Here is a 21,801-nt window from a genome sequence, read left to right as displayed (position 1 = left end):
TTTCTGAGCCAGGTGTTTCATGCAATTGTACCCTCTGTTTCTAAAATGGCTGGTGAGAATGGAGACTAGTTGTTTTCCAAACATAGTCTTAACCATAAAACAGGCCTTTTTAACATCATCTTGGGACCAATTGAGTTAACCAGTTAGCAGATGCACATTTCGGGAGCTTGATATTAAATCTTTAAGAAATTTTTTAAATGTACTGCTAAGTATAGATTTCAAGTTATAAACTAAGACTCACAGGTCAGTTTTCTACTGATGAGAAGTTTTTTAAGCATCTTAAGGAAATCACATCCCCGTTTTACTTTTTCAGTGTCGTTGAACTAGTCTGGATTCCTCAATTTTAATTTATATATGTTTTTTTGCTCTATTGAACAGCTTTTAAAAGCCATGTGACAGATGTTTTCTAGAGTTTCTAAAGAGGCAAATAACGTACTTGAAAGGACTATCTTGTGCAGAATATGTTAAAAAGAGATGTAATTCTACAAGTTGACTTCTGTAATGCTCCCAAATCAATGGATAAGGGATTCCTAGTCTATGTATTGTAGATCTGTAGAGGTAAAATTAGAAGCAAAGGTATGGGACAAATGTGCATTGGTTAAGAAAATGGACTCTGGATTCAAGTCCTGGCTCTCATCACTTACTGGCTTCATGATTTTTACTCATTTTCCTCATCTGTAAAAGGCCTAATAATGCTACCTAATTAATAAGGTTGTAATGAGGGTCAAACTGTTAGATTGTGTTGGGTTAAATGCATATTGAATAGAATATACAAATACACATATGTACATACAGTTTGAAAAAACATGTGGGTGCATATACATATTTGGGATGTGTCTGGTATGTAAACCCTTTTATGTGTTGATGAGATGACAATGACAACCACCACCACAACATCTGAACAAAAAGGAAAACTAAAATAAAAATATTATATTGATCAACATCTTAATATTTTCTTTTTAAAAAACTATCTGAAAAAAAATTAGTGTCAGGTGTGTTGGGATGCCTGTAATCCCAGCTACTCAGGAGGCAAAGGCAGGAAGATTGCAAGTTCAAGACCTGTTTAGGCCAAAGTAGCAGCAAGACTGTGTCTCAAAAACAAAATAAAAGCAAAAGGGCCAGGTACATAGCTCAAGTGATAGAGTTTTTACCTTGCATGTGCAAGGTCCTGGGTTCATTCTCTAGCACTGAAAAAAAAAAAAATAGTGAAACTGGTTTTTGACCTAGGTCTCTGAAAAAACTTTTTAAAAAGTTCATATCAGAGAACCGGGATTAAAGTCTCTGCTGCCATTCACCAGAGTAGGCAGGCAACCTAGCATATGAAATCTTTCCTTTCTCATCTGCAAAAGTGGAGTAAGACACTGTACCTCAAATGTTGGTATGAAAAATAAACTTACCTCTCTATGGGAGTTTCTGTCTCTACCTCTAACAAACAGTACTCTTCAGTAGATATAAATGTGAGCCACATGTGCAATTAAAATTTGTCTATAGCCACATTTAAAAAACAAACTTAATTTAATTCAAATATATTTAATCTAGCTAGATCAAATATTTTCATTTCAATATATAATTAGCGAAAAAATTGAGATTTTTTTTATATTAAATATTAACTCTAGTGTGTATTTTACAATTGCAGTGCATTTCAACTTGAACTAATCACATTTCAGTTTCTCAGTAGCAACATGTGGCTGGTGGCTATCATATTGGACAGTCCAGACCTACCACATATATCAGTATTCCCTGACAGTGTTCTGGGTGCTAGGGTGCTTTGGCCTCAAGCAATTATCATAGCCTTATTCTTAAAACTGTATTCACCTTTGGGCATTGAGCCTTCCATCTCTCTTATCAGGCTACATAGATTAGAATCTTTTCCCCTGGGAACTAGAGTCCTATCGTTAGCATTTTGGTTGACCCAGATGATAATTTGCTACTGGTATGACATTGTACCTCTCGGTTTGGTCAAGGTTGGTAGATAACTAAGAACTGCCGAATCCATTGATTGTGATAAGGCTTTTGAACCACAAGGATCAGAGCTCTAGGTCAGGACCAGGCTTCATCAAACCCCTTCACTCTTGTTTCTTATCTATTCTTTTTTGCCTCTCTCCTGAATTTCAGAGACTTACCTTGTGTCCCTGGGAAAAGAGCAAATACTGGCTATCTTCTTAAAGGAATTCAGCTTCTCTGTACTCTACTTCAATTTGGCTAAATAAGGCATCCCTCTCTTCTCAAAAATTATTTTGATTTTTAAAAAAAGACATGTAAAGGGCCAGGGATGTCACTCAGGAGTAGAGCTCTTGCCTAGCATGTGCAAAGTCCTGGGTTCAACCCCCAGCACAACAAAAAAAAGAGAGAGAGAGAGAGACCATTTTGGGGTTAAAAAATTGGAGAAGCAGGAGAGATAATCATTTCTGCATGATAATGCTAGGCTATTTTTTTCCTTCCTAACCTTTTAAAAATGTTTTTCTGGTACTGTCTTTCACCACAGTTTTGGGAGAATTATAGTGAAGGTGGTGTTATCCTAAATAGCTGTATGGGATGAGGAGAATTAGAAACAATGGGATTTAAACATAGTCACCCAATAAAAAAAGGCGCTCAAATATGGCTTCAGGGAGGCCTGCTTGATCACTCTATCTAAATAGATGCTTGCTTTCAGGACTCTGACTTTTTGGGGGAACTGGAGGGAATAAAAATATCACCTATCATTAACTAAAATGATCTGCTTGCCTTACTAGATAGAATATAAGCTCTATAAGGATAGGGACTTAGTTTTTTTTACCCCTGCATCCTCAACTCCTAGTATAATACTGAGAATTCAGTAAATGTTAATTCAATCAATAAATCAACAAGTGAAAGAAATGCTAAGATGTTATTTTCTATATGTATTAAATGATTTTAAAATTAAATACCTGGTGGAGTTCTCTCTAACCATTGTTGCTCTCACCAATGTATATGATAGATTTGAATTTTTCAGACCTAATCTCAGTGATAGGAATCCTACTGTTTGCTCTTTACCAGTCATTTAGATAAACTTCTTTTAGATAGTATGGGGCATGAGAACAGAGTAGCTTGGAATGTAATTGTAAAAGGGGAGTGAGGTATCCAATTTATATCAAGATAATAACATGGGAGAGGGATAGGAAATTGATTTGAAATTTTGTAGTTCAGATGCTATAAATGCGTCTAAGGTTTTGGGGCAAAACAGTTGGAATAATAGGAAACAGAAGTTTAGGTAAAAGATAAAAGAATTTTATAGCCAGAGAGATTAGTATTATTTGAAGGAAATGTGGGATTGTATAAGTTTATGCACCAGATACACAAATCATACTTCGTTGTCTTTGTAGACTCTCTATTTAAAATTTTAATTATCCCAGTCAGTTTCTCAATCATCCAGTTTTCCTCTTATGTCTTTGTACCAACCTGATGCCATTACCCACAGCTTGTGCTCCATAGAATTGTGGTACCTATGAGCACAAATCCACTATATTCTGCAAGGGACAGAAATTCCATTGTAACTTCCAGTTTGGTCTAGAAGCAGCACACCAATTAAAATAATCCAAACATATTGAAAATTCTCAAGTTTTTTTTTTTCAATGCCAGGAATCTAACCTAGTGCGTCACTCCTACTTGCTAGGCAAGCAGTCTACCACTGAGCTACATCCCCAGCCCTTCCAGTTTTATTAAGAACTATTAATATTTCATTCAAATAAGTTTTTAGCAAAAGAAGTAAAGACATACAAAACAGTTTACTTTTCTCTGTTCTACTGATTTAAATGAGAAAAAATGCACTAGCTTTTTAAAGGAATATGACTAGAGTAGTGTTTGATTTGTGAACATACTTAATAAAAACAGTAAATAAAATAATATATGCTTTTTACATTTTGGGACTAGGCTTTCATTTCAATTGAATCATTATAATGTTTTAATTTTAAGATTTATAAAGTTTGGTTAAATATTTGTATTCTACCTGTAGTAGTTAATGTTGAAAACTTTTCTAGTTGCAGTTAATTTAATTTTAAATTCAAGTGATGATTCCATTGACACATTTTAACCTAACATCCTCTTCTTCTTAGTCTGTAAAACTTGTATTGTCCAGCACTTTGAAGACAGCAATGATTGTCCAAGGTGTGGCAACCAAGTTCATGAAACAAATCCATTAGAAATGTTGAGGTAAGGAAATGTATTTTACAGTTTGTCTAATTTGGATTAATTGTATAAACTCTTAATTTTTATTATATATCATGTTATTTCGTGATGTCTTGCCTCAGTTGATTTAAGTCTTTAAGAATTTTGTGATTTTCATTTTTTTTAACTTTTAAAAAAGGTTTTAATTTGCTTATGTCTTTTATATACCAACTTTTTCTCCTTCTGTTTCTTTTCTTTTCTTTTTCTTTTTTTTTATTGTGCTGGGTGGGGGTACATTGTGGCCATTTATAAAAGTTTTGCATTATATCAAATGCATCATACTTGAATTTACCCTCTCCACCATTTTCCTTCATCCCCATCCCCTCCCCCATTTCTAGAACAGTTTCAGCAGCTATAATTTTTCCATTTACACACATGTGTATGCAGTATTTGCACCATATTCACCCTCCTTCACCATTTCCCCACCTCCTCCTCCCTCCCACTCTTACCACCCCCCGCCCAGCCCTCCTCAGGACCTGTTCGGCCCTCCTGTATGTGACTTTCATTTTAAATAATTTTATTTCAAAGAGTTAAAAAATACTGTATCTTAAGTATTTACAATATACATTTGCACATTAAAATTTGCAACTTTCTCTTAGTCTCTCTTTCTCTTTAGTTGCAGTTATTTTCAGATGCGGATGATGCAGGTAGATACGGTAGCCACAATCTGTGGAAGTTTGTTTTGCATTGCTTCAGTATTTTTCACTGAGGAGAACATGTTCATCAGCCAAGAGTAAGGATAGAGAAGGGGACGTAGGAGAGAAAAGTGTGCTGCCCGGGAGAGAATAAGAATAAGTGCACAGGGAAGCGTGGCATGGTTCTTGAAGGCATTACAGACACATTCAGATTGTAATTATGAATTTGAAGAGTTGTGGTTGTTTTCTTTTCCAGACATGGTAAAAGTGCAGAGTTGATGGAGAGTTACGGTTGGATGAAATAATTTTGAGCAAGTAAGAGAGGGACAAGAGAATCACAAGCATATGTAATCAGGAGGGTGAGACAAGAGGATTGAGATGCCAGCCTGGGATTATATCAAGACCCTGTCTAAAAAGAAAAAAAAAATTGTATGTGAGAGAATGATTTTAATGACTGGCCATAGATCATACCAGTCTTAAACTGGATTAAGAGAACAGAGAGGACATCAGATGGTGAGGAATGTCTCTGAGGAAGCAGAAATGTAATGTCGATTCCTGATCTATTTGTACATAGTGAGAAGAGGTTTTTTTATGAGAGTTCAAGAATAGGTACATAGAAAATTAAAAGGAAGCAGTTATTTTTTAAAAAGCTGACTGAGGGATATCAATAATCAGCGTACATAGCGAGTGTATGTGTGTGTGAGTGCGTGTGTGTGAGAGTGGGTGTGTGCATGTGAGTGTGAGAGAGTGTGCATGTGTGTGTGTGCGCAATTGTGTGAGTGTGAGAGTGTGTGTGTGTGCATGTGCACATGCATGCTAGGGATCGAAACCGGGGCCTTACACATGTTAAGCATGCACTCTAACACTGAGTAACACACCCAACACCATGGTTATTTATTTAATAATAATCATGTAAATAGTATTATTAAACAAAAATAAAACTAGGTGTATAAAGATACTGGTAATAATATTATATTGAGAAGATGGGTTTAAAAAAATGTGTGTTGAAGTAAAGGAAGTGACAGGATAGTGGAAGAGAACTAAGCATTATTGTTCCTAAAAGGAAGTCAGAAAAAATCTAGACAGCTAAAAAATTATGGCTTTTTAAAAATAGAAATATGAAAGTAAATACTAGAAGAAAGAGATTGGGTTTTAAAATGGTTGTCTCTAGGATTATAGGAAAAGGATGGGACCTGAGAATGTTGTATTTTAATAGAAGTTTTAGAGAAGTTTATTTTTTAAATTATGTACATGTATTTGATTAAAAATGATTTTAAAAGGAAGTGTTATTTTTTATGTACTAGTCTAGGAAAACTTTGCAAAAGAGTTGGTGTTTGAGTTGTCTTAAAAAAGTAAGGTTGACATCAGTGTGATTGGTGAGTACTTAAGCCAGGATGAAAAACATGAAGGGTGCACCAGTTACAGTGTATAGATCAGACTCAAGTTATAAGCACTTGAAGCCAGGTAGTAGGGAGAAATTAGCTTCTGAGCTGGGAAATAATGATCACATTTGTACCTTAGAACAAACCATTCTGAGCATGTCCAGTTAAAGGGAACTAGTTCTGTGTCATGCTGTGATGCGGCAGGGATAGAAAATGGACAGATAAGTAGTGAGAAGAGGGTAGGTCGGAGAAAAATTGAGGAGCTGGAATAAGGCTTGGTGAGAAGTATGTGAATTGAGAGAGAAATTAAGATAATTCTTTCATTTGGAGTCTGTTTGGAAGAATTGTAGTATCATTTAAAACATGTATGTAAATGGAAAAACGAGACCTGTTGAAACTGTTTCAGGAATAAGGGAAGTGGGGATAAAGGAGAATGGTGGAGGGGTGAATTCAAGTGGGATATATTTGATATAGTAAGAACTTTTGTAAATGCCACAATGTACTCCTACCCAGCACAACAATTTAAAAAAGATAAAAGATAGTGACAGTGAAAGGTGTTGAGTATTTTGTTGGAGGAGTGTTGATGAGACAACTTGACATAGATGAATAAAAGGAGGTGACTGAGGTGTTCAGCATCTGTTTGAAATAAGCTCAGTAGAAAGGTGTGATTAGCTGGAAGCATGGCTCAAGCAGTAGAGCATCTGCCTTGCAAGCACAAGGCTGAGTTCAAACCTCAGCACCACCAAAAAAAAAAAAAAAGATATAATAGGCAGACAAACAAAATTAACTGCCTACATGTTAGTTACAAGCCACAAAAGTAGAGTACAAAGTGAAATACTCAGATTTAGAAATACAGTCAACCCACTGTACCTGTGGGTTAATCAATCACACATCTATAATGAACACATACAGACTTTTTAAATTATAATTGTTCCCTAAACAGTACCATATGTTAACTGTTTATAACATCTTATTGTATTAGGTATTGTAAGCACTCTAGAGATTACTTGAGGCATGTGGGAGAATGTGCATAGGTTATAGGTTATATATAAACACAATACCATTTTATATAAATGGCTTGACTATCCTCTGGTATCTGAAGGAGTCCTGTAACCGATCCACCACCAATACTGAGGGATTTGGTTGGATAAAGAAAAATATTTAGGGATGAAGAAAGAACAGACAGGAGAAAAAAATGGGAATGAAAATGTTCAGTGAGCTATTGTTAAGTCACATTGTCAAATTGCTGCAGAACAATTTAGATTTAAAAACTTACAGCCAAGCACAGTGGTTCACAACTGTAATCCCAGCTACTCAGAGGGTGGAAATCAGAACTGAATTGTAGTTCAAGGCCAACCTAGGGAAAAAGTTACTGAAACCCCATCCAACAAGTGGGGTTCACATCTCTAATCCCTACTATGGAAGAGGCCTAGATAGGAGGATTGTGGTCTGAGGCTGACCTGGGGGAAAAAATGTGAGACCTTATCTAAAAGATAACCTAAAGCAAAAAGGGCTGGCTGTGTGGCTCAAGTAGTAGAGAGCCTGCCTAGCAATCACAATGCCCTGAGTATAAACCATAGTATTAACAAAAATAAATAAATATAGGCCTTTAAACCTATTTAGTATAAAGTTATGAATGATTTGAGAGTTCAGGAGGGTAAGAAGAAGCAAAACAGAGTATGTGACAGAAATGATATAGATAATGATTTCAAATTTTTTCCAGTTAGGAGAGAAGATTGAGAAGCAGAAAAATAGCTCAAAAAGATACTCGGTTAAGCAAAAGTTTTTGCTTTTCCAGATGTGAGAAATATGCATGTTTGAAGTCAGAGAAGAGTAATGCTGTTAGAGATGAAGTGGGGGGGGGTGCTGTGGGGTAAGAGAACGGTTGAAGAATGAAGCTATGAAAATGAGGGGTTGTAGAGCAAGAAAAGACAGGGAAAATGTCAACAAAGATATGGAATTTCATATATAGGAAGGCAGAATGACTGAATGGTCTGAATTGTTCAGAAAAGAGGCTTGAAGATGATTTCCTTCTTAGGAAAGAGCAGAGTTGGGGTAGGAATTTTGAGAGTGGGGCACACCACCCCTAAGTGAGTGCTTGAGAGCCCTTCCTCACCACAGCTTAGCAGGTGGCTCTTCTGGGCTTGGCTGGGCACTCCTGCAACTGCCGTCAGCTGTGCCACATCGGGTAGGCTGCTCTGCTGCTCATGGCGGGGCTCTGCCGTGTACTGGAAATGGGCTGGCAAAGGACTGAACTAAGTTGGCTGCAGCAGGGCAGTTCCCTCTGTATGGTTCCTCCTCCTCCAGGTTTGTTCTCATAACACCAAGATGCTGAGAGAGAGAGCAAGCAAAAGCATAGCAAGACTTAGCTCAACTAAGCACAGTACTGGTGCCAGCTTCTCTTGATCTAAGCAAGTTGCAAGGCCAACCTGTATTCTCAGGGTTTACATTTCTCCAGATCCTGGACTCCATACCCCTTAATCAAAAGAGAAGTTTCAAAGGGATGTTCAGAAAATGTAGACAAAGAGCTGGGGACTGGGGCCATTTTTGTTACTTGTATACCACTGGGGAAGGCTACAAATAGTGTTCTCCTCTGCTGAAGAGTTTGTTGTAGAAAGACATGCTAAAATCATCTGTGTTCTGAATTTTTTAACACATACATGTTAGAATCTCAAGCTGTTCGCATGTTACATTTTGATATCTTCATTATTAGTGTATCCTTACTCCCCTTTTGAAGGTTGGATAATACATTGGAAGAAATTATATTTAAGCTGGTGCCCGGACTACGAGAACGTAAGTGGCCCTTTAGGCTTTTATAGACTTTCATGTTTATGCAATCAGCATTTTTATTAAAGATTTCATGATTGTTCCTATGATCTTATGTTTATTTTTCTTTTTAAATTAGAAGAACTTGAGCGTGAATCTGAGTTTTGGAAGAAAAATAAGCCTCAAGAAAATGGACAAGGTAATTTTTTATGCCTATACCTAACAGTGCCTCTCAAATTGGTTAGCTTTTTGTTGCTTTGGTGAACTAATAATCTGTCTTCAAGCTCAAGATTTCCCTGAACAAAATCATGCACCCCTTCATGAGATTTTTATCTAAATCCGTGTAACTTTAGACCCACTTCAGTTGAGGGTAATTGGAAATAGAGGAAATTGGACTTTGGGGCAAGAAAATGCAGATGAAAGAGAAAGCTGAATAGATGATTATAGCAATAATATCTGAAGAGAAAAAGGAATCTGAAGTAGTAAATTGTCTTAACTTGCAACTAAATAGTGGATATTTTTTGTTTTATTTATTTTATAAGTTCATTTTAATAGGGGAGGGGACTGAGATGTGGCTGAGAGCCAGATCAGGGGATTTTGCTATGCTCTGGTACTCTAGAATGAAATTTTCATAGATAGAGCTCAAGTAATGCAAACTACCTGTCCTAGAGATTTATAAAATATTTCTATGTATTTATTGGATTTTTTTCCCATCACCTATGACAAGTGTCCAAATTTCTCCTCTGGGTCCCAGGTAATTTTTAATAATTTCAACAAAGGAGCAAACATTACTGGCCAGAGAAAGGGCTTTTAGTATGCATATTATCCACACAAAGGGATATATAAAATGGGAAGTAATATCAGTTCCCATTTATTTAAATAAGAGATTTCATTCAAGATGTCCTAAGTACCTTTGAAATCGAATTTCAAGTACATATGTGTGTCCTTATAGACTCATTTGTGAACTGAGTCTCCACCCTTGGTTTTCCAATGAGGCCATAGAATTGCCAATTAAACATTCTAAGATGGACAAGAAAATGCTTTTTTCATCTGTAATATGGGGATTGTGGTTTTATTAGTTTGACTTAACTATGCAGGACTGTTTCGTAAGCAGGGGAGGTTTCAGAATATTTTTGATGGCTGGAATGAGGTAGCAAGGGACTATTCTTTTATATAGCAGTGAAATGCGCAAAGAAGCTAAAATGACTTAACTGAAGGCTTGTTTTACAGAAGTGTACATTCAACTTAGATACTAATGCTATAGTAAAAATGCAAATAGAAAGTTAATTAACTGTCCCAATTTTTGACTACCTGTTCAAGAGTCCAGTAGCACAAAGAATTGTCATCAGAAGTTATATGGTAGGTTTGGTCTATAATTTTTTATATCATAGATTACTTGTGAAGGACTGTATCCTGCCTTGTGAATTTTATCTCCTCTTTCCCCTTGCTTCTCCATTTTAAAAAGTACTTTTGGTATTTGGTCTTTAGTTTGGGTGGAGAATTTGGATCTTGGAATTGGGAGTTTGATTCTTGAAAGGCAGCTTCTGTTAATGTGGGTTTTATATAAATATGGGGGATAGATCACATAAAAGAAAGCTCATCTCTCTGTGGTTCATCTTTAAGAGTTTTCACTATATTTATTGATGGGGGGTGCTGACCTGTCATGGGTACTCTACAGTGTAATGTTTGGCTTTCTCTAACTTTTTCAAGTTTTAAACTTAAAGATATTTCAATGAAAATTTTCTCTGAATCAACCTCATACCCCCCGCCACAAATCTACCTCATCCTGTACTCTGACCAATACAAGCATAGGTAGTTGCATTTTTGTTCCCTTGGGCCTAGCAGAGTGCAATCTAATACATCACTAAAGGTATATAACAGATGAATGCATCAGTAAGTACAGTTGCATTATTTATAGGCTATAGCACATGTTAAATACCTTTGTATATAATATAAAGTCTGCCATTCATATTTCTTAAAAGGAGGTTTAATATGTTACAGACTTACATGTTAAGTACTAATTTATTATCATTTTCACTATCTTATGCATATCTAATTTGAAATTTTGAGAACATAAAGAGAATATTATAATTTTAAAAGTGAATACTTGGCTTTTAACTTGAAAATATACATATTGCATTTGGAAGTATTTTTATGTCCTGTCTGCTTTCTAAAATGGTCTAATCACTCATTTCAGTCATTTTTCTGACCAAATATGTTCAATCCAAAATTTTTCTTTCGGATGTCCCAGAGAGACTAGAAATCTTAGGATATGTTAAGCTTCTGATGGTTTTTCAAAAATATTTCCACTGTTGACTTGATTAGAGCAGTTTAAAGATATTAAAATTTTTAGTTATTCTTCAAAAACTGTTAGGAATGTTTTAAGGTTGATTTTGTTTTGATGAGTAATGTATATTGGTTAAATTTTGAGTTATTTCTAACTTAGTTTTGTTTAAATTGCACAGATGATGGTTCAAAACTTGACAAACCTAAAGTAGATGAAGAAGGCGATGAAAATCAAGATGATAAGGACTATCATAGAAGTGACCCACAAATTGCTATCTGTCTAGATTGTTTACGAAATAATGGGCAATCAGGGGACAACGTAGTAAAGGTGAGTGGACAAGCACAGTTGTATATTTAATGATCAGTTTATATTAAACCCTGGTTAATTTATTAATGAATTTTCTAATAGTTCAAAATGTTTTCTTCCAAAGTTTTTATTAACATAATCCAGTAGAATGCCATTCTCTGACAGTCCTGTACCTACAAATGGTCAAGCTATTGTTTACTCCAGAAATCTATTTTTTATTCCCCAACCATCCTGGGCCAATGCCACCACCTAGTGGCTAATGCGGAAAACACACCAATAATCTCTCCTCTCCACCTCCTTTTATAATTCTGTTGGGAGTTCACATGCATTGTTTCTGTCTTTATAAAGAGCGGTAAGCAAGCCAAACTCAGATAAATTCATGTCAGCAGTGATTCTCATACTTCTATAACACTTCTATTCGTTTCCTTTAAATTTTGTCCTTTATTTTCAACTCAGTAGGCTTCCCATGTCAAAGCTAATATATTTTGTGAATTACATAATCAACTGGTTTTGTGTGTTATAAAGTGCCTGTGGAACTTTTGAATTCCTTGAAGGCCTTCTTTTCTTTCTCTCTCTCTCTCTCTCTCTCTCTCGCCGCCCCCTCTTCCCCTGTCTCTCCTTCTCCTTCCTGCACTGGGATTTGAACTCAGGGCCTACAGCTTTCTAGGCAGGCGCTCTACCACTTGAGCCATGCTGCCAGCCCTCCATTGTCTCTAATTTTCTTTTCACTTCCTCTATGTAAATCTGTAAGCCTTGGATTGAACTTTTACTAATATATTTAATTATATTTTTCTATTAGGAAATGAAAACCAAATTTTCAGTTCAGATTAACTTTTTCAGTATCTTGCAACAAAAAATATACATGAGCATGGTAATTCACTGAATATTTATCTACTATGTGAATATTACACAGTAATGATGTAACTAATAAGAGAAAAAGGTGCCATTCAAGAAACTTGCTTGTCTTACACATAACAAGCAAACAGTTACAATGCAGTAAGATTATTAATTAGTTTGGGAGTTAACTGGATGAGGCATGTTATAAAATGCAGCCACCTTTAGAGAACTGACCACTCTGCCTCTTGATCCTTCTGGTTCTCTGTTGCTTTTATGTTCTATGTTTTACGTCAACACTTCTCCTTTTTTATAAATATCTTCATCAGGATTTTTGTAACTCTTCTTGCCAGCCACTTCTATAATCTCCTTTTGGAAACATTCTTCCTCATGGAGATTGTTATCATCCTTTAGCTAATACATGAGTTGTTATCCCAAAGTGAAAGTTAGGTCAATGGAAAGGCCGAATATCTTTTCATAAATAAATGTGACATCTGTTTCTCTGCATGAATTTTAATATGAAAGTTAAACACTGAATTTTATGTTTATCTTATTTTCTTTCTCTATCTATTTGTTTATTTTTGAGATAGGGTCTTGCTCTATAACCCTGGCTGGCCTTGAACTTGAGATTCTCCTGCCTGAGCTTCCCAAATGCTGGTATTATGAAACTATACTACACACCCAACTGAAACACTGAATCTTAGAAATTCATCTAAAAATGAACTACCCCTGCCTTGATAGTCTCCTCTTTCTTTGCTTGTTTTGCTTGACCAAGGATTGAACTCAGAGCCTCATACTTGCTAGGCAAGTGTCTACCACTTGAATCCCAGCCCTAGTCCCAGTAGTCTCCTTTCTGGAGATGTTGTTCCAGAAGTTGAGTCAGTTTGTTGTAACGTATAAATAGGAATGACACATTATGTTTTGAAAACTCTGTTTTTTGTTTTGTTTCAGTATTCATATAGATTTTTAAGTAAAGGAATGTAATTTTGTTTCACATATTGGTTCACATACTTATCATGTTTACAGTCTCATTTTGTCTCATTTTTTAGTTGGAGTGCCCATTCTGGATTGATTCTAATATTTTAGTCATATTCATGCTTAAAGAGTAAATTAGTACTGCTGTCTACATTTTACAAATAAGACACATGAAGGCACATGGAGCTTTGTTTTTCACAGTAAAATGCTTCTACAGTCCATCAGAGGAGCATGATTTTCCTCAACCCAAAGTCCACATTGCGAAGTACTTCCTTCCTGAGACTTCAGTGGTCTATCTAGCCCCTCTCTGTTGCATCTCACTTGAAATCTCTGCTCCTTCTAAAATTGTGGCATCATGTTTTAGAAAATGTTATCAATGCTTACAGAAGTGATACTATGTAATAAAATACATGTTTTTCGTGACTTTTGTTTTTGTTTTCATTTTTATTTTGGTGGTACTGTGGCTTGAACTCAGGGCTTCATGCTTACAAAGTGAGCACTGTACTGCCTGAACCACACCTCCAATCCATTTTGTATGGTTGTTTTGGAGATTGGGTCTTGAGAACTATTTTGCCCAGGCTGACCTTGAACTGTGACTGTCCTGATTTCATCTTCCCAAGTAGCTCGGATTATAGGCATGAGCCACTTGTGCCTGACCTCTGTTATTCTTAAACTTACGATGTTTTATTTACAAAAATGTCTTAGAGATAAGCAGATTATCTATTTACCAGGATTTTCCTAGGATACATGATAGTGCATTCTTGAAGAATACCATGTAAGTATACAAAAACCCGAACATTTTTACTGATATATACTAAGAGCTATAAATTGAAACATTCTTAAACATTTTGAAAATACTATCTGTAGTTTCATTAAAACAAAGTAGAACGTTTTAATTAGTTATTTTTATTTCCTTTAGGGTCTAATGAAGAAATTCATTCGATGTTCTACACGTGTGACTGTGGGAACTATTAAAAAATTTCTAAGTTTAAAACTGAAACTTCCAAGTTCTTATGAGGTAAGTTAAATAATATCTAAACTTGATCATTTCAATAATTACGACCTAAAGTAAAATTCTAACAAGAGAAGTGAAATTAACCAAAGATGTATTCAGATTAGTTTTTGTGGAAACTTCGATCATCTTCATGTTAAAAATTTAATTTTTAGGATGCAACATTTGTATTTTTTTATAATTTAACATATCCTGAATAAGTCATATTAGTAAATTTAAACATTAAGAGATGTTTAAAGAACTTTAAGTATACCCAAAATAAATATCCTAGTTAAATTAATTTTTTTAATTCCAACATGCTTTAGGATATATCACTCTTTATCTGAGACTTTTGAGCTCAATTATTACCAATTGTTTTTAAAATCACTTTATTAAATTATACAAAGTGAGGAGTTTCTTTGTGATATTTCCATACATGCATATAGTTATTACCAATTCTTTATGGACTTCTTCAGAATGTAAAACATTGTCTTTCATCAAAAAGGATGTCATAAATAATGATAATATATTTCTATGTATACAAAAATTACATTACTTAACACTGTGTAAAACCAACATATTGCATCACAAAATTCAATTTACCAATTTATTTATAGGAGAGGCAAATTACCCTCATACTGATCACAGCATAGCTCATACTATGTTCAATATTTAGAATATTTATGACCTAGGGGTGGACATGACAGAGTAAGGAAATATGACTACCATCATCTGCCCAAAGGCAAACTTAACAACTTTTATGAATTTCCCTTTCCTCCTCTTTGGGTTCTAATAGTGGCATCTGAGAAACTGAAGACCTGGACTACTTTCCTATACGTCTATAAACAAAGACGTTAAAGGCAGTATGGTTCTTCTGGCTTATCCAGAGTAATATTAATATCATGAATAGTCATCATAGGAGAAATAAAATGTCAAAATGTCATAGAATTTGTACACAGGCATTGACAGATATAAAGTCTATATTTTGAAGAAACATCTATTTTGAACTTACTTGAAAATTTCAGATGACTAATTAGGCTGAGTTAATTTTTTTTGTTATAGTTTGGTCCTACAAATTTTAAAAATTCACATTTAAAAATTCCAGAGATACTAATTTTGTATTAGGAAAAAATTGTGAACATTGATATCAGAACCCAATGTACTTAGAAAAAGTAAATGATAACTATTTATAGATACAGCTACAGGGTAAAATAGGCAATGAAATTATTTGATTTTGCATTTTATTTTCTTTTTGTAAAATACTACATAAAGGGCCAGGTGTGGTGGCTCACAGCTGTAAGCCCAACTACTTGGGAGGTAGAAGCAGGAGGCTCTTAGTTTGAGGCCAACCCAGGCAAAAAGTTAATGAGACTCTATCTCAAAAACAAGCCAGACTGGTGGTTCATGCCTGTAATCCCAGCTACACAGGAGGCATACATAGGTTCATGGTCAAGGCCCACCTGGGGAAAATTGAGAGCCTATCTGAAAAATAACTGAAGCAAAAAGAGCTGGGGGTATGGCTCAAGTTATAGAGCACTTGCCTAGAAAGTTCAAAACCATAGTACCACTAAAAAAAAAAAAAAAATACACAGGTTTCTCCTTACTTTTAGGTCTGATTCACTGAGTTACCATTTTCCAGTTTTCAGGAGGTTGTTAGGTCAAGAAAACTGCTGCTCTCAATCTTTCTTCTGGCATGTATAAATTCTCTGTTGACAAAGATGCAAGGAAGAGGGACTCAGTCCTCTGAAGCGTCTTATCTGTCCTATCAATCTCAGTCAAAGAAAATTCCTTTGTTTTTTTTTTTTTTTAGAAGTTTTGATTGGGCTCCCAATCTAAACTTGATTAATTTGCTGCCCAGCAATGTGGGGGACAATTTGAGGAAGTAACCGCAGTGGGAGCTTCTGTAAGAGCATTGCTAACTGGGGCAGGGTAGTTCAGTTGTTAAATGACAGTAAAGCACCCCTTAAGTCCCTTTACTCCTTTGCTTAGGAATTTATTTTACAGGTAAGATAAAGAAAAGGAAGTTATCTATTTTATGCTTTTAAGCGTTAATAAAATGATGCCTAAAAAACATTTCAAAGCTCATATGCATCATAAATCATCAAAACCCAATCATTTTGTTTCGTAAGTATAATATAATTGGGACTGTAGTCACTTTAGACTCAAAGTCTCTGTCAAGCCCAATACAGAATTATATAAAACTCATTCTTTTTCTTCCTCTCCCCACTTCCAGTGAAATCTTAGTTGCCTTCAGTAGCTAGACAACTGCAGTGTTATTTTATCATAGGAATTTATGATAAACATTTGTTAAATATGCAGTGTCAAATTAGTAAATCATAGCCCAAGTTCCTGTGGCTTTCTTAAGGATTTGGGGAGTTGCCTGGTTTCTGTAACCTAGAGCAAAAGTGAGCATTTATAAATCCAACCCTTTTTTGAAATTTCAGACAAGGTGAAGAGGATCCTGTAAATATTGTGCAAGTTATTAATCAAGCAAAGCAGAGAGGCCAGATAGCGTAGAATACACAGAACTACATAGTCCTAATGTAGTATCAGCTTAGCTCTCTGTGATCACTAGACTCATGCACCTCAAAGACTCCGTAACTCATGATATCCATATTTGTTACCCTCTTTGAATTCAAACTAACAAGAAAAAGGTAACCCCTTTCAATCTTGGGTTGAAAGAATTCTGAGAGATGAACTCAGAAGCCAAAGGAACTGTGAGCTTGCTACAGTAAGGAGCAATACCAGAAATGTGATTAAGACCTTTAAGGTTGCAGAGACTTGGACAAAGGAGACTGACATTGCCTTCATGAATTATGTGCGTGAACTTCATAGGATACAGAAAGACAGTTACTTATATCTGAAATGTTAATATTCTCTGAAAAAGAAAAGTGCTTTCAATAAAAATATTCTGTATTATTTTAAGGTAATACTTTGATTTTGTTGTAACTATTTGGATCTTTGAAAATTTGAAAAATGTATAAAATGCTTATGAATTCAAAATTACTTACATTACCATCTCCCTGTCTTTAAAGTTGGATGTTCTGTGCAACGGTGAAATCATGGGGAAGGATCACACTATGGAATTCATCTATATGACAAGATGGCGACTAAGAGGAGAAAACGTAAATTGCTTTTATATTTATTTACGTGTATATTTAGTTGTATACTATTACATTGTTCAAATTTAACAACAGTACTTAGGAACTTTTAAATTTAAAAAAAAAAGTAGCTTGGTTAGGAGAAGAAACTGGTTCCTCTCACTTCTCTGAAAATTGGTCCAAGTATAAAACTGAAGTGTGGGTTAAGTGTGGTTTTGGTTTTGGTAAGTTCAGGATTCTACTAACATCAAGACAGAAAGGATGTCACATATTTGTTAAAGCCCAGTAACTTAAGTATGTGGAGTGGAGGTGGATTAGACACGAGGTTCTACCCTGACTGATAGATTAATAGTCAATAAGAAAATTTATTTAGGTTGTGATAGAGGAGACAGGTGGGACAGACTCAGGAGAATATTTTTTTTCAGGTACCTCCTCTACACTGAAAGTTAAAATAAGTCTTAAGAGTAAGTGAATTTGCGGGGGGTTCTGATGCCAGAATTGGATTTTTATGCCTTAGGTTTTTCTCAAAGGAGAAAAACCTGGAAAAAAAGAAAGAGAAAGCATTTTGTATTTTGAACTTTATCTTTAATTAGAGTTAATTCTAAGTTTGAGTGCACCTGAGTTTTAAGTAGCATGGAATATTAGGAAAATTTGAGGTACTAGGTATTTATTGTAAGGCTGATATGTGGGAGTAAGGAATACTGTAGTAAGAACTAGAAGTTCTCTTCATGAGCTGAGTACATGAATAATCTTAATTAACATTGATTAGAACGTTGACTAGATAAATTACAAGGTTATCTATCAGACATTAAGATTCTATTGTGTTTATGGTGTAATATGTTGTACTTTAAACTGAATAATGTTTCTGTTCTTTAAATCAGGTTTTATTACATTTTTTTGAAATATAAATTAATTATTAAATATAACACAAAATTTTAAGAAATGCTCCCTCACACAGTAATAGATAATGCAAAGTCCAGATATAATGGGGGTTGCCACATTTTGATAATTCAAAAACATACTTACAATTGAAGGTAAGCATCTGTGGAACTGTTAGGAAACAACCTCAAAAAATCATTTTTGTGCTATTCGGTGGTGATATTTTTTAGAATAAATGTCTTGATGTGTTATAATAATAATAAAACACCTAACTTCTTAAGTCAGTTTTTTTTCTTATTTGAGTTCACATGGGTAAAAGTTTTAAGACCAAGAAGATTTGTGTTCTAGTGTCAGTCACCAGCTAGTTGTGGGTCCTTGAGGAACTCATCAAATATCTTTTGGATTCTTTTTTTAAAAATGTAATTCTCTTGGTATTTAATAGATAACTACATGCCTTATTTTATAGTTTTTCTAAGGATTATATATGTGTTACCCTCATTTAATCCTTACAACCAAAATGTTTCAAATGCCAGGTGCAAATTGCAGAGAGAGTAAATTCTGTACTATTGGGAAGTGGGTATTTTAATATCACATAAAAATAGTATGAACATTGAATTGAGTATAATTTCAGCTTTCTTTGATTTCAGTGTGTATCTCAGGGTGTTAGTGCTGGAAATCATCATTATGTAAGAGATTTGCCTAAAGGTTAAAATGATCACTGTGAGACTTCTGTGATGGCTCACCTAGTCATCACTAAGTGGAGGTCATCATTCACCTAGTGAAGGTCATCAGTGTGAGACTTCCACTAGGGCTCATCTGTCCTTCACAAGGTCCCTGCCAAAAGTCGACCCACACTGCTAGCTATTTTAATTTCAAACCATGAAACCGCTAATTCATAGAGGCTTTTTTATTAATAGACTATCAGTTAATTTAAATCACTACTATAATTTCATTTCTGACCACACATTTCTGAATAGTTTAAATTCTTTGGTTGTTTGAGGCGTATTGTAATAAAAGTCCAAAACCTAGCTCAATACCTCATGATTTATCATTCATATGTGAACTAAACCAGTAAGAAAAATGACCACTTTTTACATTTAGTGCAATAGTAAAGTGATGCATTAGCCCAGTTCATCATCTTTGTCATGACAAAGCTGGTTTTTGGTTGCTCTACTTCTCTAGATCTGTTTCCCCTTCAGTTTTCAGTTTCAATAATTTTGAGATCAGTAGCCCGTATTTTCCAGTTGCTCAGACCAAAATACCTACAGTCAGCCTTGAATTTTTTTTATCTATTCTTAGAAAATTCTGTAGCCTCAACTATCAAAATACTATAATCAGAATCTAGCTGTGTCTCACTACCTCTCCTTCTACCACCCTGGTCCCAGCCATCACAGCCATTCCCCAAAGTGACTCAGTAATCTTTGGGCTCCACCTGCTCTCCTTACCCTGTGCTGCAACCAGAGGACATATTACTCCTCTGCTCCAGTCCCTCCTGTCATTACTATTAATATCTACATTGATATCATGCAGATAAAAGCCAAAGTCCCTTCAGAGACCCACAGAGATGGTCCCACAGTTTTCCCCACATTCCTCTCTGACCTGACCATTTACTTTCCCTCTGGCTCACAGCTCTCCAGCCATACCTCTGTACTTCCTCAAATGTTCCCTACTTGTTCTCTCATTGTGATACAATTTTGAAAGATTTGTGCCTTTAGGAATCAAAAGAAACATCTGTTCAAGCTTAGCTAGCTGTAAGAAATTTTTCAGTTCACTAACAGTATTACCGCTTCAAGATTCTTAAACTGGAGATTGACATTGATCTAGTGCTTATTGGTGGGAGAAAATATACTTTAAAAATAAATAGTACTCCTCAAGCTCTAATGAAAATACAGATCATCTAGGGATCTTAGTGAAGTATAATTCTGACTTAGAAAGTTAGGGTTGGCCCAAGATTCTCCATTGCTAGCAAACTCCCAAGAGACAGGAGTGCATCTGATATTTGGACCAACTTTGGAGCAACAGAGTTTTAGAAGACATGACCTGTGACCATTGATTTGTCCTATGGCTTCCTCATCTACAAATTGTGGGTAATTAGAGAGTCAGATCTCAGTTTGAAAACTCACTCATCTAATCTTATCATCGGTGTAATACCTGCATCCTCTTCATATCAGTGATCATCACAGTTTTTTGGAGACATAAATGGAATTGTATGTAATGTTTTATAACTTCTTTTTCTCATTTGGTAGTAGTCTTGAGAATCACTAAATTTTCAAATTATTATTTTTAATATAGTGATAGGATTTGATTTGTGTGACTGTATCCTAATCCTGTATCATTTAATTTCTTTCAAGTTTTTTGACATTACTGACAGTGCTGCATGTATTCCAGTTCACGCATCTTCTGTACATGTGCCAGCATACCCATTGTCTAGATTCCTAAAAGTAGATTTACAATGGCGTATGGAAGTTTTAAATTCTGAGAGCACTAGCAAATTGTCCTCTGTAGAGATTTAACAGTTTGTAATCATACCGATAATGTTTGTGAGAGCCTGTCTTCTGACATCCTCACTGACACGTCATCCTATCAATTTTATATTTCATCTGTGAACTTTCATATCCTTTGCCTTGGTTTCTTTCATCATTATGTTTGTGTTTTTCTTGTTGACTTCTAGGAACTGTCCTGTGTTCTGAATATGAATCCTCTGTTAAATATGTTGCTGCTGTTTTCTCCCCCATGTGTTCTGCCTCCTAGCTTTTCTCAATTTTTGATTTTTACAGTTAAGACAATACCTGTGTTGGAAAATTTAGCAAGAATTAATGAAGTATCATATACAAAAGTGCTTATCAGATATGTTACATAATAAATGTTGGGTTTTTAGTGATAGTTGATGTGTGTTAACTTTTGTTACGATTATAGTTCTCCCTCCTTCACTTAGTGAGAGCTTACTGTTTAGCCTCAGCTGTCATCATGGACTCACGTTCTTCCTACTTATCTACCTGGCCTTGGGTAGCCTGAGCACATATTCTCAATTTAGCCGACTTTTCCCAGATGACCCTTTTCAATCCCACCAGCAACCTCTGCCAATCCAGCACCAAAAGTGACTACTTCATGCTAGTCTTTCTTCACTTATTTGCATTATCTGGCAATTTTAGGAAATGCAAACATATACACCTTGACAGATATCAGTCAAAAAAAATTACTGAAATTACCTCTTTCCGCCTTAATGCTGCATTCTTGTTGAATGCTTTTTGCAATTTGTATAATTAGGCAAAATTCAATAGGCCAGAGCTTGGGGACTTTTCAGAGAGAAAGGAGATGATCACCAAAGAATAGCAGTTCTGGGCATGTGTTCAGCATGTCAATGAGCTGAACATCAAGGACCAACTTCTAGAAGAAAAGAATGCTGAAGTATTTTGGAGAAATAGAAAATGTATAATAGTAATCAAAGTGTATCTTTTAAAAC

General features: G+C 35.2%; 1 protein-coding gene across 7 annotated transcripts in view; it reads left to right on the top strand.

The window, feature by feature from the left end:
• The window catches only part of Pcgf5 (polycomb group ring finger 5), a 101,946-nt gene that overhangs the window by 66,430 nt on the left and 13,715 nt on the right, over positions 1-21,801 (top strand). For all 7 annotated transcript variants that reach the window (XM_020183933.2, XM_020183932.2, XM_074078785.1 and 4 more), the window contains 6 exons: positions 4,071-4,167; positions 8,937-8,992; positions 9,105-9,164; positions 11,431-11,579; positions 14,287-14,385; positions 17,394-17,483. In XM_020183933.2, the coding sequence (XP_020039522.1) occupies positions 4,071-4,167; positions 8,937-8,992; positions 9,105-9,164; positions 11,431-11,579; positions 14,287-14,385; positions 17,394-17,483 (551 nt within the window). The remainder of the gene's footprint in view (positions 1-4,070; positions 4,168-8,936; positions 8,993-9,104; positions 9,165-11,430; positions 11,580-14,286; positions 14,386-17,393; positions 17,484-21,801) is intronic.

The sequence above is a fragment of the Castor canadensis genome, chromosome 7, assembly GCF_047511655.1.
Source record: "Castor canadensis chromosome 7, mCasCan1.hap1v2, whole genome shotgun sequence".
In the NCBI taxonomy this organism is placed as follows: domain Eukaryota; kingdom Metazoa; phylum Chordata; class Mammalia; order Rodentia; family Castoridae; genus Castor; species Castor canadensis.
Note: the sequence above shows the minus strand (reverse complement) of the source record. Positions and strands in the feature narration are given on the sequence as shown.